This window comes from Necator americanus, chromosome I (genome assembly GCF_031761385.1).
Source record: "Necator americanus strain Aroian chromosome I, whole genome shotgun sequence".
Lineage (NCBI taxonomy): Eukaryota > Metazoa > Nematoda > Chromadorea > Rhabditida > Ancylostomatidae > Necator > Necator americanus.
Window position 1 is genome coordinate 15312292 of NC_087371.1, and position 16524 is coordinate 15328815.

Genomic DNA, 16524 nt, shown 5'->3' on the forward strand with positions numbered 1-16524 from the left:
TCTGATCATGCCTCACAACTCATCCTCGTCCTCGTTTCTCGGTCGACTGTCGGCCCGATCGAGTTTCATCTCACCGAAAGAAGTTAAAGTAACCGTACAACTTCTGAACGATGCCGACACAGTGTCCAATGAGTTTAAGGTGAGTGTGTCCTTTCTACTTCATTGACTTGTTTTGACTATGACCTTGTGAATTTGTCATGAAAAATACGTGTTTGTAAATTTCACATCTCTTCCTCCGTTCATGTGCTTGTCGTTTCAAATCTTGTTTGCCCGATCTTTCGGATTAAGCGACCGACATTCTCTTTCACTTTCGCTCAATATGGACAATCTGTCATTGAGAGTGTGCTGTCTTTCTCCTTGCACTGATCAGAAATTTGAAAACCGGAGCCGAAGCCATTGTTTATTGTCGTTTCCAGCCTCTAAGCTGCCGTCCCAGTTCTTTTTTCCTAGTTCCGGGACGAAGTATGTTATCACTTCCAAGTGCAGTGTTTATTTCACTCGTTTCCTCTGACACACACTCATACCATATTCTTCAAACGACTATCATGTCCCAAAGAAATCAACCAAGTAAATGGACTTGCCATTTGAACTGAGTTTTTTTTCTTTGTTAGGAGGTTTCAAGCTGCTTGTTGCGGAATTCTTCCCATCTTTTCTGCTACATAACGTCAAACATGCTTGTGCAAATAAATCTCAGAAGCATTATTAGTGGATTCTCGTGAAAGTAAACCTGGAATTGACACTGTTGGGGAGCCATTTTGCTGGATTTTCGCGTTCATGTGAATCGAACCATTCCGATGCGAAAGTGCAAACAAAGGCCATGCTGTATGCAAATTGAATCTCGACATATGTATTAAAGGAAAAACCAGAATGATCAACTTCGTACAGGCATCAGGCTTAACAGACGAGCGAGTATCGATCGCAGCAGGGATTATCCGCTCCAGTTTTGTTCTACCATATAGTAACATCTGTCTGAATGCGTAATTAGTTTCGGCAATCAATCTACGAGACGACAAGTCTGACTGTCTGCGCTCTCCTCCTTGCGTCGCCCATTTTCGCTGCGAACCGTCTCGAATTTGAACTTTCGACGAAGATTTCCAATGTCTACGTGCTGCACCATTTGTTGCTCCCTCAACGGGGCTGAAGTGCCCGGATCGATAGTCAGCATATGAGTGCCCTTTAAATGCATGCATATCGTAGATGAGCAATGCATTTGGAATTTTGCCAGTTTTTGAGGTAGACTGATATCAGTCATGTTTTGGGATGAGATCTGAGAAATGAGACTGGTTATTCGTTGGAAAAAAAGTGGCGTCAGAATGTCATTCTTCTATGGGTGGCCGTAACGGTTGTAGGCAACCTTTTAGTAAGGATATCTATTGTTTACACAAGATAAGACGACATCTTAAGTGTGGCTGAAGAACAGAAACACCGATTATTTTTATTCAAATGTGTTGTGAGATAATTTGAGTTTTATTCTATGATAAGAGCTCCTTAGAGCAATTTTTCTGTTTAGATGATCGACTTTTTCCGCTCGTGTTCCATGGAATCAGGCATCAATAACGCATGAATATTCCCTGACTTTTTTTTCAATTCTCTTTAATAGTATTCGATTCGGATTGGAGTAATTCTTCGAAATGTATCCTTTCATGCATAGTAATTGACACTTGACTTTGGTACAGGATGAAAAATACTGGGCAAACAATAACACAGTACGTGAAAATCAGATGTATGTCTTTTTTCTTGGAAGCTTCTGGACCAAAGGGTCCGGACCAAAGGTCAGGTCCTTTTACTGCGATGAACAGTGGAATTATCAGCCTTTAACATATTATCATCACCTTGCAACTGTTTCGGTTGTGCCGAGATCCACACGTTGAAGAGCTTCACGATGCATTATTTTTCCATTTTCTAATGCCTACTGCGTGCCGGGCTCTCGCAAGGATTAGTGTGTTTGGTTCTTCCTAATAAAGATGTCTGTAGTCATATTTTCTCATTGCGTTGGGATATTCTAAATTCACTAGACCATAAATGTGTTTATTATAAAGGTGACAAGCGCCGCAAGATTGTTGCATCTTTTCTCACGCCTTTCGATAATTTCACAACGACTCAGAAATCCTCGTTCTTTGCGTGATGATTAGCAAGAGTACAAAAAATATTTTCCCAATGAAACCGTGTTCAGCTATCATTATGTTTATTTCATTTTAAGAGATCCCAACCTGCACAATCGATCTTGGACTACATTTGTGAGTTGAAAAACATTCGCGAGAAGGATTACCTTGGACTTCGTTATCAAGACCATAACAAACATCGTGTTAGTGATTTTATTTTTCTGTTGACTTTTTCGTTTCCTTTTTGCCCTGTTCGTCTTTGATCGTGTTTTTGTTTTCAGTATTGGGTCGACTTGTCAAGGCCGATCTCTCATATTGCAAAACAATTCAAGAGTGGGTTCTTTGCAAATACAGGTGTGTATACTGATAGCATTTCTAAAGTCCACGTACTTTTTGTTATAGCCGATTCGCTTGCTCTCCGTCTGCGTTTTCGATATTACCCGGCTGAGCCGTCACATCTGAGGGAAGATGTCAGCAGGTTTGCGTTACATCATACCTGTTTTCCCTTTATTTTCGGATGCCGTTAAACTGCAGTTCTCTTGTGTAATGTTGTTGATGTAAAGAATATTGCATGCAAGAAAGCCAAGAAATCTGTCGAATTTTGTGGTTGAAAGGGATGTTTTTAGTGTTCCTTCTTCCTTCCAAATTCTCTTTCCTTACATGTATTTCTTCCATATTTACTGTTCTCCTTTGCGCTTATCGTTCGGTTTCAGCCCCTCTTACGTACACCTTTTCTCGGTCAAGTACAATGCTTGGGCCGATTCTGTTTGAAAAGAACAAACAGGTGGCGGCCATTATTCAGTGCCAACGTAGCGCTCTCCGCAATGCGTTTTTACTAGGAAAGATCAGGTCAAGGATGTCTCACACTGCTGTCCTTACTGGAAACACCATGTTGTTTCCTTTTTGGTTCTGTAAAAACGAGTGCACACTTCTATGTCATGTGAACAAGGAAGTTGACGTGCGCACTGTGGGAGCCCAAGTATTTCTATAGGGATACTTTTCACTGCAAGGATTTCATGTGCGGTTTTTTGGTTTTGAATTAATCATCAGCTCATAATTTGTACAACTCCGTAAAAGTGAACATGGGCAATTTCACTTCTTTCGTCTCAAAATATCTACATTTATATAGTGAAGAGAATTAAGGGAAGAAATTTTAACGCAATATGACCCTCTGATTTTTTGTAATTCAAGTTGTGCACGTGTATGCAGGAATAGAAGCATGTCAAATACAAATATATTATAGGTTACATTATGATGAAAATCTAAGGTTCAAATTAGGCCTGTCATTTGGAGTTCGCTATTTTGCTGGTAGATTTTTCGGGAATAAAGAATTTTTGTCTCACAGTCTATACGTATAATATCCAAATACGAACAAGTAACTTTGTCTCCATTCAAATTTGGTGTTTTGTTGTGCGATTGTAATGATCATAAATGTATGTATTCAACTGCTGTATTTGGCGTTCCCGTACCTCTCCTGTTTGTTTTCGATACTGCATTGCTACGGTATCATGTTCAGCCAAACAATGAACCATTTCGTAATATTTAGCTTTAAAAATGAATTTCAAAAAGATAGACTTCATTTTTTTACATCATTTTTTGGCTACCTACTTTTTACCGAGGAGTGGCGGACTACTCTTTGCGTTAAAAGAATTGGAAGTAACTGCACAACAATAGCTGCGTAAGCTGCGAAAGCTTGAATACGTGAAATTTCTGCGAGTGGAGAAGATATTGTATGTTCTTTGTGCGCTGCTGTGTTACTGCTCATTTTCCATCAACACTGAGGCCCCGTCCCATTATGAGGGAACTAGTTCGCCGCGAGATGTTGCAATGTATAGAATAGCGCTGAGAAACAAGAAAGGCCATTTTTCCAGGAAATGATCATAGAGACATGATGTACTGCAAGCATTTCTTTTTAAGTGAAGTTTCTTTCTATAGATGAAAAATTCAAGCTTCCGCAAACACAGGCGTGTTTTTTTCTCCTCATCACGCGCGTAACAGGGCTGAGAAAACTTTGTCCTCAGTTGTGTGAAGGTGGAAACGGCTGGAGGACGACAAAAAGGTCGTCAGAGATTTCCATGTGATAGGTTGGCAACAACATGAGGTTCCAGTTCTAGTCCCTATTTCGTTGCTGTCGCATATGGTTGGCCTTGTCTGAGTGGAATTATTTTGACATGAACTGACGATTTGAATTGTAACACGAATTAGTTTTTATTGGTTTGGATCTTTCCAAGTACAGGGTCTATTGTGGAAACTTGTTTCAGCCTATGACAATGATTCAGTGGAGATTTTTTGTGGTCATTGTGTCGCATCCAAGAAGGAAATTCTTTTAGTGACTCATAAGTAAGGGGCTTTTTCATTGGCTTCCTTGTTTGCTTGGTAGTTGTGGGCTATTTCTTCCTAGATTTACGACGGTTTCTCGGAAATAGTCCAAAAAAAAATGCAATTTTAGAAGAAAACCAACACATAAAGTAGACATTAATTATAATGATCTTCAATGTAACATTATATTGTTCAAAAAATGAAGAGGAACGCCTTGATATACAAGTCACATGTTGTAAAAAAAATTGTATTCAACTGACGTCAATAAAATATCGCATCGCACCGGCATGTGACAGAAAGGCAAAGAAATGCGCGAAAAATTGAGAGGATCACGGAAAATATCCTGAACCGCCCGAAGCACTGCACATGAAGCATAGTACATATTATTCTTTCGTCTGCCAGTCTCTTCCCTGGTGGGAACCCGTTGTAAAAGAGCGTTGGGAAAATCTTTGATGCAATCCAAGTGTTTTACTAGCTCCATCATCACAGGAAACTCGTACTTTTTTAAAATATCGAAGACCACTACGAGACCGATGGTGGAATTCACTTGTTGTCCCTCATCGGTAGTTTCTGATGAAGCGATCTGTGGGGTAACTGACAACCCAACAGCGCAGAGAAATTAAACCGCTAAACTTATCTTTCAAAATTGAGCGTAACTGTGTTAATTAGTTGGAAGTATCTGCCGCTGATTTGCCGTTGATTTTTAGCATACGAATATGGCACAGCTGAACGAAGTTACTGAAGAATTCTGTGGTATTATACTTTCAGTTCAATACGCAACTAGCAAGTGACACCTAACAGCTGCAAACAGACCTTCGAGACTCAAGTACCAAATAGAGTATAACTGCTGTATTGTGTATTTTGATGTCGAAGCTGTTTTCGACCAATTCAACACACAAGAGCACCAGTTGTAAGTGAATATTACTTAGGAGTGCTACACTTAATAATTAATGTTAATAAAACCTTGGTGGTGTGACGCAAGAAGTTGCAATTTACCGAGGTGATCGTAGTTCGTTCTCGTTGTATCACTGCTCCGAAAATGTCACTTCGCCAGCGACTGTGATTGATCACGCTGTTAAGAAACCAGTTTCTTGACAAGCGCCACCTTTGAACGTGTTTTTCTCCTTTTCACGGACGGATTGTGGAGCTCGACTACAATTATGATGGAGTCACGTATGTATCTTGAGTTTTTTTTGTGGACGTGTTCCCACTTAACCGAATTAAATTCCGCCGCCGACTCATCTGGCTACAACTAACTGCGCATTTGGGTCAGCCGTTTTTTCCTCTCGTTATTGCAGATGGTAGTTCATCGTGCGAAATTGCGTGGTTTTTCTATTAGGTTGATCAGAGTAGTTGCGTTTGTTAGTAGTTTGCCCCTAATTTTTCTTCGAACAACACGAGACCAATAACAGTGGTAGTGGTGGTGACAGGCTGTGTAAATATTCATTCCTGAATGGAAACGAGTAAACGAAACGTGATTTGCACACTGGAATGCGGAGTAGGTATCAACCGAAAAAGGGGTTTTCACTTATGAAGACCTAAAGTATGTTTGTTATAGACTCCCATACTTTGATTTATTGTGGGGTTTTGCTTTTTTTCTTAATTGTAACCATCTGCAGCTAGGAATTTTGAAGTTGTAGAGTAAGTTTCTTCAAAAAGTAGGGAATATAAAATCTATACTTGGAAACTCAAAATTATCACAATATTCACGGTTGAATTTTTCTTTCTTGCGCTTCTTCTTAGTTCTTGGGTCCTTCTTCTTTCTTAACGAATGGAAGTGATCTGTTGTACGTTGTTTTCCTTGTTCTTTTCTACTTGTTAAAAGTACTGTAAGGGAGGTGCGTGTTACATGAATTTAATAGCTTTTAGCAGAATATTCTAGTTCAATCTTAAAGTTAGTTCAAACCCTTTATTTTTATTTGATTCTACTTTATTTTTTTGGTTTTAATTTTACGAATTTTTAGCACAAGTTGAATATCTTAAGCTCGTTGATTTCCAGCTCATATCTGGTGCCTGTATAATGCGAAACATAAAGTGATCATCACAATGCGGAATGAGACTGGCATATTGGCGCTGTAACAGTGTTTTGCGAACGCCTGATGTTTTTTTCTCTCTCTCTCTCTAGTCTGTCATGCGCTGTGCATGTCATTTCGAGCTGCGACTATTCAGCGCTTTTTGTGTGGCGTCGTGATTAGTCGGAGGGTATAGTCCGCTCTCGAATCATATCGAATTTTGAAAACGCAGTCGTGGTAATCCACGTAATGTCGCGTACTACTGAAGTGACTTGGGAATTCAGTGAAGAGGTAAATAGATGGCTAACCTCTTCTATTGACCTGTTTGAGTGTTTAAGGAAAGGTGAGAAATATAACTCTCTAGAGTTGAAGGTTCTGCTGCTGTTCAGTTTGCCTGACTAGATAAGGAATGAATTGTGAATGAAATGAGAAGTGAAATGCAAAGAAACGAACGAAAACATTCCAAGTACTGATGTTAGAAATGTCAAGGTAAGGCACTCATATTTAAAGACAAAAAAGCTGAATCCAATCACAAAAATCGAACAAAGTCCGCGTCGTTTTACTCGTCTGACTGTGATAAGATTTGTACACACAGTTGTAAAAACTCTCACAAGTCACGAACTGATCATTAATACAAACAACAGGGACTTCGGGCCAACAGAGAGTTGAGATGATGGTGAACAAAAGTTATTGTTTCACGAAAAGAAAAGACGTTTAGTCAAACATTTGTTTTATATTGCAACAAATTCCGGGTGCCGTAATCGGAAGAACTCTTTTCTTATGAAGTCGGATCAGAAGACCCCAATACCAGTGTGCGCAAAAATGAGGTTGAAGTGTAGAGATAAGGAGCAATTTGTTCATTAAATGGCTCTAAAATGGCGTGTCCCTGTATAAAAAGTGCACTCCATGACGAATATATACGGCATAAGCGCTAGACGGATTAAATAACACATCTGTTCCTCTGGGCCTCAAATCATTTTTGCAGAGGAGAGTTCCATGTATCTTGTTCCCATGTTCATTCTGCCTTAGTTCTCGTCTATGATGCATCTTTGGGTACAATTAATTAGACGAATAGCGAAAATAAGAAAAGAAGTGAATTAGAAGAATGGCGAAAATAAAAAAAAATGCACGAAATGGAAATCAAGATGCTCGTTCAAGATGAAATGCCAGATCTCATCTATTCGGAGTCTCATCTTTTGCATCTAGTTCGGTGACTTCAGGGAGAAAGGTTGTGGAATTCAAATAAGTGTAGTATCTCTATTTATGTGCATACACCAACTTCTCGCGCGGGTGAATATAAAAAGAATACACACATAATAGTGTGTGTGTGTAGGCTTTTTATATTCACTCTCGCGAGAGGTTGACGCCTGTGACAAATCGGACCGCGAAACGATGGATAAACCTTAACATGCTCTCAAAGAGAATAATGTACAACTTCGCTGCACTAAAAGTTTATTCCCGGATTTATTCTTATCTTATCTTATCGCTTGTATTGAAATAGACATTAAAGTTTTTTTTTTTGGCAAAACATACTTTGCAGAGTCGCGTTCATTTATCGGGAGAGTGGAAAACGGAAGCTGCCTTGTGTTTAAAGTACACCCTTTTTTCCGACATGTTTATATCCGAGAACCACATTCTATAGCCAAATTCATAAACATCAACGAACATTTCATTTTCTTTTTACTTAGTTTTTTTTCGTTATGTTTATAAATTGGAAATTTGAGATTTTTTGGAGAGTCGAGCTTTACTGAATTCTCATTCTTGGGCTTCTTTTTTCACTCAAATATTTAAGTTTTCAACGGAACTTGTTGGTTCTGCTTCTGAGCCAACGCTGAGAGTGACATGAATGTGCATAGATGTTTTACCTTGTGCTTCCCATCATGAATACACAATATAAGTACAATTTAGACCTCATGTAATCTTCTACAGAGTATGAGCGGTTGATGGTTCTTAGAAACCAGAATTTTTGGTAATATATTCGCCAAATGTCGCAGTTAACTTAAACGCCCATAAATATCGGTTGTGGTTTGGTTTTTCGTAATCGAGTTTGCTCTGAATAAGATACGAGCATTGACTCAAGCAGTTTGAGTCTTGGATCTTGCGGTGTGCAAGTCGGTTCCCAGTTGTTGTTATCAGCATTATCTTGGCTAGACCTTTTGATGAATACATCCACTGGGAATTTAGTTGCTTAATGCTTTTTAACAAGTCGTATGACTAGTGAATTGAATCGCAAATTGCTGTAGGAACTTTCGTGCTCCGGTAGTAATCAATCTCTCTTTTATATTTTCATTTTTATAATCATATCAGCAGATGTGTCTGCAATTAAATACTAAAAAAATGTTTTTAAAAGTGTTTGTGATGAACCCTCTATTCATCAGTCTGGACTTTCCCAATAAAACTAATCTGTGACTTTGTTATTTGTTGAGTTTTAATTTCCATTCTCTGTCGATAATGTTGTACTTTGTTCTGCTCGTCATGCTATCGTAATGTTTTGGTCAGAGAACTGTTCTCGTCATGACTTTTCACCACTGAAATACAGCAGTTGTTAAGGACAATCGTGTGTAACATAAGTATTTAAAAATCCTCAACTTTTGTCACTAGGGAAACAGTATTGAGCATTGTCTGGGCTCATCATACGATTAGTTTTGTAGGTACCAACTGTTCATGCAGTTGCAACGTGATTTGCTGCATGGCCGCCTCTACTGTCCCCAAAACCAGTCAGCTGAACTTGCAGCACTCATTTTACAAAGTAATCATATTTTACTATAATATTTTAATATAGGTAGTATTTTACAAGAAGGATACTAAACACAAATGCATCTTCCTGGTGCTGAATTCGGACATTTCAGCTCAGTTAGGCGACTATAATGAAACAGTTCATTGCGGTGATTACGTCTCACAGTACAAACTTCTGCTCAAGCAAACACCACGATTAGAGGAGAAGATTGCAGAGATTCACAAATCACTACGGTAAGTGCTGAGGAATGTTGTTTGCGCAAAATACTGCGTTGTCTGGACTTTTTTCTGCAATTTACAGCTAGCTGTAATTTGATTACGGCTAGTACAATGTGGTCTAGCGGCGATGTTTTATGGATTTCGTATTGTTAAAAACAAAGAAAAATGCATTTTGGAAATATTTCGTGCTTCCTCTATCGGTCAACTATTTCCTCATTTTGATTAATGTGGATAAATCAGAACAGCTATATGAGTGGATCCGCTCGTGGAAGATACTTCATATTCTCATTTTTTTCAGTGGGAAATCGACGTCAGCAGCTGAGCTAGAATTCCTCGAGAAGGCCAGCCGACTCGACACGTATGGGTTTGACCCATATACTGTGAAGGTTTGGGACGATTTACGATGTTTTTTGTAGTTTTATAAGAAGTATCGATGAAACTGAACTCCTTAATCGCTGCAACGTTTTTATTTTTCAGGATCCCAAGGATCCTTCACATGCCGTTTACCTTGGTGTATCGCACAAAGGCATCTTGATTTATCACGCAAATCAAAAAGTCCATCACATTCCATGGTGAGCAAACAGTAGTTTTTAGCCTTGGCTAGTTTGACTCATTTGCTTGAGTTCAAAGATTTTTTTAATGGTTTTGCTTTTATAGGGTATAATATCTGAAAACGTACACCTGGCAAAGAAAATATCTTTTTTGTTTTCTATTCTATAAGTTTATCACTATTTGTTATGCATACATAGGTCGTACCTATCGAAGGTGGACTATGTTGGAAAAGAAGTGTACATCTATCCAATGGAATCATATGTTCCACCTGCCTGCAATGGTTGCATTGATGATGCCGCAAACCACAAGACGAAGGTAAGTTGACCGTGGTCGTTCGGTGTTTTTGAATGTATTCCCAAGATGCTTATTTTCAAATCAGGACCGCAAATCTCGACTTGTTCTAAAGTACCAATGCCCATCTGGAACGTTCGCGAAACATCTCTGGAATCACATTCTGAGTCAACAGGCATTCTTCAACGAGCAGAGTGCCCTAATGATCAAGCCGAAATTTTCTAAGTGGGTACTTTTGTTGACTCAATTTGAGTTTGAATTTAATGTTTAACCTACGACGAAAAGATTAGAAGTACGATTTTTTGATGTTAAAGGAAAGATTTCTTGTTTACATGAATTCTTGTGGCGCTTATATGATAATCTCTATATCAAATCTATTATTTGTTACAGAAGTTATAATTACGTTGCTTTTTTTTCAAATATTTTTCGATGAATATTGGAGGATCTCCAGAATAGCTTCACTATTGTTTTAAGAAATACGCGTTAATAAGAAGAAATTGGGTGCTCTGAGTCAAAACTATGGAGGGTTTTTCGTTGGAATTGGAATAGTTGGAATAAATTTTAATATTTAACAGGCGCGATTTTTTCTCCAACTCGGGATGTGAAATCATCAATAAATCTCAGGAAATTTACAGTTCTTCAAAGTCATTTATTGCCACTATTTATTTTCACCATTCTTGACTTTGATCTTTCTATTCCAGACCACGAATTCCGCTACTGTCGCGTGGTTCAACGTTCCGTTACCCGTCACGTCGAGTTCTTCGTGAGATCGAAAGCACAGACATCGCGTCAGACAGTGAACTTACCGCAAATGGGTCAGTGCATGTCGCTAATGCACCTTCATCGTGAGAGATGTTTTCCTATTTTGTTTATAACGTCTAGATGATCATATGGAACGGTTTCAGGCCAGCTTTTGTGCGATTTGAACTTCCTCGTCAAGAACCGCGGGGAGAACAACCGTGGCTAAATAAATACCAAACTATGCCGAACATGAAGATCAATCATAACAACAATGAGGTCAAGGTGGAAGAGAAACCTGTTGAGGAATTTGCAGCGGGTGAGGGTTGATCTCCAAGCGTTTTAGCCTCCAATTTGGCCGATTCTATCAATTAATAAGGTCCACATCGGGTGATTAATTGAATTCTTTAAAATTTCTTCTCGTAGTAACAACAACGTCTGCGCTCAACTCCTCTCCAGTCGATCTAAGTTCGTATCCATCAAGTACCCAAGCTGTTCCGACCACATCCTCAGTACCTGATGAAGTTCCAAGCGACCAAATGTCTACAACCGCAGCAAAAACGCAGGATAATAGGAAGAACCGGAATGAGAACGTCGTAAGTGTTGTCTTGCATTTGTCAAAAATATTACGTGACCGGTCCAGTTCCTTTTTCGTGTAAGCTATGCATGCAGTGCAGAATCTTGTTACAGTGTGCACTAACAACAAGTATTTGAGTTGTGATGAAAAAAGTTCTTCGAGATTTCGGTGGAGTGTGTAGTTGTACATCATAGTTTGAGAATTATTCGCAAATAGCAACCTTTAAAAAAAAGCTTGTTTAAAAAGTGAAAAGGGCTCAATTTCATGTTTTCTTCTTCTATGTCTCCTTGTATTTAGTAGTCAGTCGTGAAGTATTCAGTCCGTGAAAAGAAGTTAGTACTTTCTGAAATTGCGTCTGATTGAATAGAGTGCCTACATGATATATCTTCATCTTCGTTGCACTCTCTTCATCTTCCAGTCTTACTGGTTGTCTTAACAGCTGTTTTAGCAAATTTGAAGATAGCAAGTGTGACGTTTTTGTTCCTAATTAGAAGCTGAAGTTATCATGCTTGATAGAATTTCTTCATTAGATCGTTTGCATGTACTCTGGTAGACCATTCAGCCAGCAGCGGTGCTGAAACTTTTCTCATCCTTAACTCGGTGTTGACTTCCTCAGATAGCCATCCTGTGAGTTTTTAACCATGTATGCTTCCGCAGATCTTGTACTGAAAAAGTTCTTTTGGTTGGAGTCAGGAAAAATGAAGAGAATGAATATGAACATGTGAGGCTGTGAGCAAACGACTCATATTAACGTAGTGACGATTTTCAGGACGCGTGGGTGATACTCTGGCATGACAGAGAATAAAAATTTGTGTGGATAGCAGAAAAAGTGGTCAGAAGGGAAAAATCAGAGGATTTTGCTAGGACTTGTGCTCTTGCGACTTTGAGATGTTATGTAAAGCTTTTAAAAGTAGTTATATGTGGCAATTGCTCCAGAAAATAGCTCACAGCTTCCTTTTTAAGCGGCTTCAAATAGTTTTTCCTTGTTCTAGCTGCATGTTTGAAAAGATGTGAGCAGCAGCTGGTGACGGCATTGTTGTATAAATGTTTCTAAAATAGCTTCTCGTGAGCTTCTGTTATCTGTGACGGCGGTGGCGCCGAGGACAGGAGCTATGGTTGGAGATGACCCTCCACAGAAATCCTCGAACGAACGCTCCGTCACAACTTGGGTCATGCTTGTTTTTTCTGTGTACGCCTGCATGATGATTCTTCGTGCTTTGTTCACCTATTTAGAATTGAAAGTTTAACAGTTTACCTTTTGTTGGCTAGTGATTTGACAGTAAATATGTTAATTAAAGCAGCGCGTGCCGTTGACTTCAAACCGTTTGGAACCTGTTTGGAAGAACACTGTGTCTCGATGTGTTCGCTTCCAGAGGATTTTTTCATCATTTTAGTCGTTGCTATTTATTTCAGACTTCGTTCACCGTTCGTTTGGTCAAGTACGAGCGCAGCCCAACGGCTTCGGTACGACGTATTCCTATTGTTGTAGCGTAGCTTAGAAGGAAACAGTGCAACCAGTGAAAAATCCCCTGTTATCCGCATCATTTTGAATCTATCTTCGAATATTGGCTTGCAGTTAGAACGTAGTTGCTTATCTCCAATTCGTTCGCTGGAGTATGTTATAGCCATCGAACAGTACTGCTTTGCAGAAGAGTATCGCTTTGAACGAGTAACCACACTGCTAGCTTCGTGTTGTGCATTGGCTGTGGTTGTGGTGTACCGTATTGTACTGCCCTGTAGAGCATGCTCACGTAGCATTAAGACCAACGGAAATTTTACAGCCCGAGCCAGAAGAGTCTCTTGAATCAAGCAGGAATGGAGACAAACATGACGTTCCACCCACAGCAAGCTCTCATTTATCCAGCGCTGAAGAAAGACAACCGATCAATGGAACGGTACGATTTGTGGAGAGTTTATTACGTTTGACGTATTTTTATGCTTATTTTAAATGATTCTTCTCTACGAACTTCTTCAGGCACCGAGTATTTCCAAAAATGGCTCGCTACAACAAACGGACGATGTAACACATCGCTCTATCGTTGCACGATGCGCGAACATATTTTTCTCCACGTTTCTGATATCTTTATTGCTATTGACATTATCAATAGCTGTTTTTGAGGTTGGTTTGAGATTTGTTCGATTTCAATGAGATATTATCAGATTTATTCATGACAGTACTGTTGCTGTTGATTTCTTTTAAATTTTGGCTTTTTTTCTTCTATCTTCTTTAAAATTTTTAAATTTAAAAGAATTCATTCCTATTCTTCGGCTTTAGTGTTGACCTTTTTGGTATTAAAAACTCTATTGTCAATGGGCTGCTCACCGTTTTTTTAAAAATATTGTTTCGTTCAGTCCTTTTCTGCTCAGAATAATCGGTACCGTAGTATACGCACCACGCATACAGTTGGTTTCGTGAGTGGGACCGATGCGATGGATATCGCCAAACTTAGAGAACTGTGTTAAACGATTATACACTTTTAAAAGCATATTCTTTTTTTTCCGCTTACTATCGACGCAACTTTTCAAGGTCACCAGTTGTGTGGAAGTGTTCTCAGCATTCAGGATGTGCATGTTGGGTTATTTTTACGTACGCACATAGTGTTTTTCTCTTGGTAACACTGTAGAGGGACAAAATACTCAAAAAGTTATGCAGAAGGGCACGAGGCTAGACTCTCTGTTTAGAAAAATAACCTACATAAAAATGGAGCGTTGGAAGAAATTTGAATATTTTGCATTTATTCCACATGCACAGTATATAGAATCAGTGGTACTTAAAATGAGTGATATTGATCATTCAAAAATCGATTAAGATAGTGTAAAATTATAAGATCTTGAAAAAAGGAATTGGAACTTCCCAAACCCGCAGATGAAAGATTGGTGGAATTAAGTTAACGTTAATAGTTACACCATTCTGATAAAAACTGAAAGAAAATCAAGATAAGACTGTGTGATCTATAAACGATATGTTACTGTGTACTTGAATTTGGAGAGGTGATCGACAATACCGCAGAATATCCAACCTCAAATCTTCAGTTCCTTTCCTACTTAACGTAGGTGACAGTGGTAAATTTGATGCGTCGGGGTGTGCTGAGCAACATGAGCATCAGTTTCTTCTTGGTGTAATGGGTCATTTTTGGACGTTACGTGGAATAGAGAATGCAATTGATGTTATAAATTAGATGTAGATTACAAAACGGCGCACAGCCCGTCTATTTTCAAGGAAAAGCCTTTTCTCATCAACGGATTATTTTGCCAGCAATTTAGATTTAGAGTAATGTGTTAGCAAGGAAAAACGTAATTATTCTTTGTGTCTCGGACTAGTTGCACTGTATATGCTTCGGGAGTCCTAGCAAATGCTGATGTGTTTTTTTTTTAATTTCTAACCTACACTGACAAATTTTGTCTATGATGCGCAATAACCATTGTGTTTATTGTGACATAGCCACGAAGATGCGATAGTAAGCGCTGCTCCGACTCCCTTCACTTTTTGACGGTTAGGAAAGAAACCCTCATCACTTAAGCTACGCCAGATGAGCTAGACTCCTTCACCTGAGGAGGGTCCGGCTCCTCTTTATCGCACTTATGCATAGCTATCTAGCATAAGTCAAAATGCAGAACACGAAAGAATTATGCATCCTATGAAACAATTAGCTTTATTTCTACCGCAACAATTATTTGCAATCCAAGATTTCTCGTGGGATCATTTTGCTAGTTTTTTCTAGGAACTAGCATTGTTCAGAAGTGCATACTTGTAGGATAATACCTGTGAGTCCGAGTTATGAAAAAGTACTTTCTCACAGTTAATTTCACTTTTTCTTCAACCTTTTTCAATAGAATGTTCAATTGCTTGTGCAGATCTGTGCAGTCTGAATATAATTCATACATAAGTAACTATTCGGAGTACTTCCACATGCAGTTCGCACGAATGTTCTTTAAAAACGTCTTTTTCTATCAAAGGAATGGGGTGCTGACGCCTGCAGCTACTGAGTTAAGCTAGGGAGCATTGTTCGGTTGTTAAGGAGCAAACCGGGGAGTGTTTGCGGGTGTGAGGTGTTAGTAATTGCTGCGAACAATGAAAGGAAGTAATGTCTGGTCATCACAGAAAGATTAGTTCGAGACTAGTTGTGAGATTAATTCTGAATGGTATTCAAAGCATGAACAATTAAACTTTAAATTAGGTCTTAAATACTTAGATACAGTTTAAAAAATCCATACGCATAAAGAGGTTCAAAAGATAAATCAGGTGCCAATCAATTTTCTGACTTCGATTAGATTTATTCAAATCGTTTAGAGATCGAATGGAACGAACACTGAGTGATTTTCAGTCTCGTACGCTCAAAAATTTCTAAATCGCCTGAGTGAAGAAAGCGGAGAGAAGTTGGACGAGTAATTCTGTAGAGCTGATTCTTAAAAGGAAATGCGATAAAATAAGTTTGATTTCGAAGCTCGAATAAGTCGACTGTCGCGAAATGCGAAATTCAGTCTTTCAAAAACGGGTTCCCTTTTCAGAAAAGAATTTTAAAAAATTCCTTTGGTTCGTACATAGTGCTCTTGATGTGCGAAGCTAATTAGGCAGTGCTTTAATTCTGCTGCTATGAATTTTTTTCTTGGCTTTATTTGATTTATTCATCTTTTTCAGCGTAAAGAAGCATCAGATTGGATCGAAAGTAAACCGTGGTTGTCACATGTTCGGCACTCGTACTACGAGCCAACCCGACAAATCGTACTGGACAAGTATCAGAAATACTTTGTTCGTTAAAGGACGATTTCAAGCGCTTGAGGTGCTGCTCCTAAAAATGCTCTCGACGTTGCGTACCTCGCTAAACTTCCCGGATTTTGCCCGAAGAGTTCTCGTTCGCTTTCCCGCTGGCTGCTGATATTACGCACAAAGACATTCTTTAAATGAGGACCACAATAATACTACTTAAGGATTTCAACTCTTCCTCATTTTCATGTATGCGAATCTATTTTCACGGAA

The 16524-nt window shown here is 38.9% G+C and overlaps 2 protein-coding genes across 5 annotated transcripts; one reads left to right on the top strand and one right to left on the bottom strand.

Annotated features, from left to right (window-relative positions):
- Nucleotides 1-7: 7 nt before the first annotated feature.
- RB195_005636 (uncharacterized protein) lies at nt 8-16305 on the top strand (the record flags this gene model as incomplete). 4 transcript variants are annotated; one of them, XM_064178260.1, is made up of 17 exons in its annotated part: nt 8-139; nt 2201-2305; nt 2384-2456; nt 2505-2580; nt 9085-9182; nt 9283-9403; nt 9687-9774; nt 9866-9960; nt 10138-10255; nt 10320-10456; nt 10933-11046; nt 11137-11288; nt 11396-11565; nt 12960-13010; nt 13328-13441; nt 13522-13665; nt 16186-16305. In XM_064178260.1, the coding sequence occupies 17 exons, from the start codon at nt 8-10 to the stop codon at nt 16303-16305; spliced, it is 1908 nt and encodes a 635-aa protein (XP_064035327.1). The 4 variants fall into 4 exon arrangements, with proteins under 4 accessions (XP_064035327.1, XP_064035328.1, XP_064035329.1 ...); XM_064178259.1 differs by having other exon boundaries at nt 2384-2435; nt 10933-11076; XM_064178261.1 differs by having other exon boundaries at nt 2384-2435.
- On the bottom strand, nt 995-1252 carry RB195_005637 (uncharacterized protein; the record flags this gene model as incomplete). Its single annotated transcript, XM_064178263.1, has 1 exon — nt 995-1252. One exon carries the CDS (start codon nt 1250-1252, stop codon nt 995-997), a length of 258 nt encoding a protein of 85 aa, XP_064035331.1.
- Nucleotides 16306-16524: the final 219 nt, after the last annotated feature.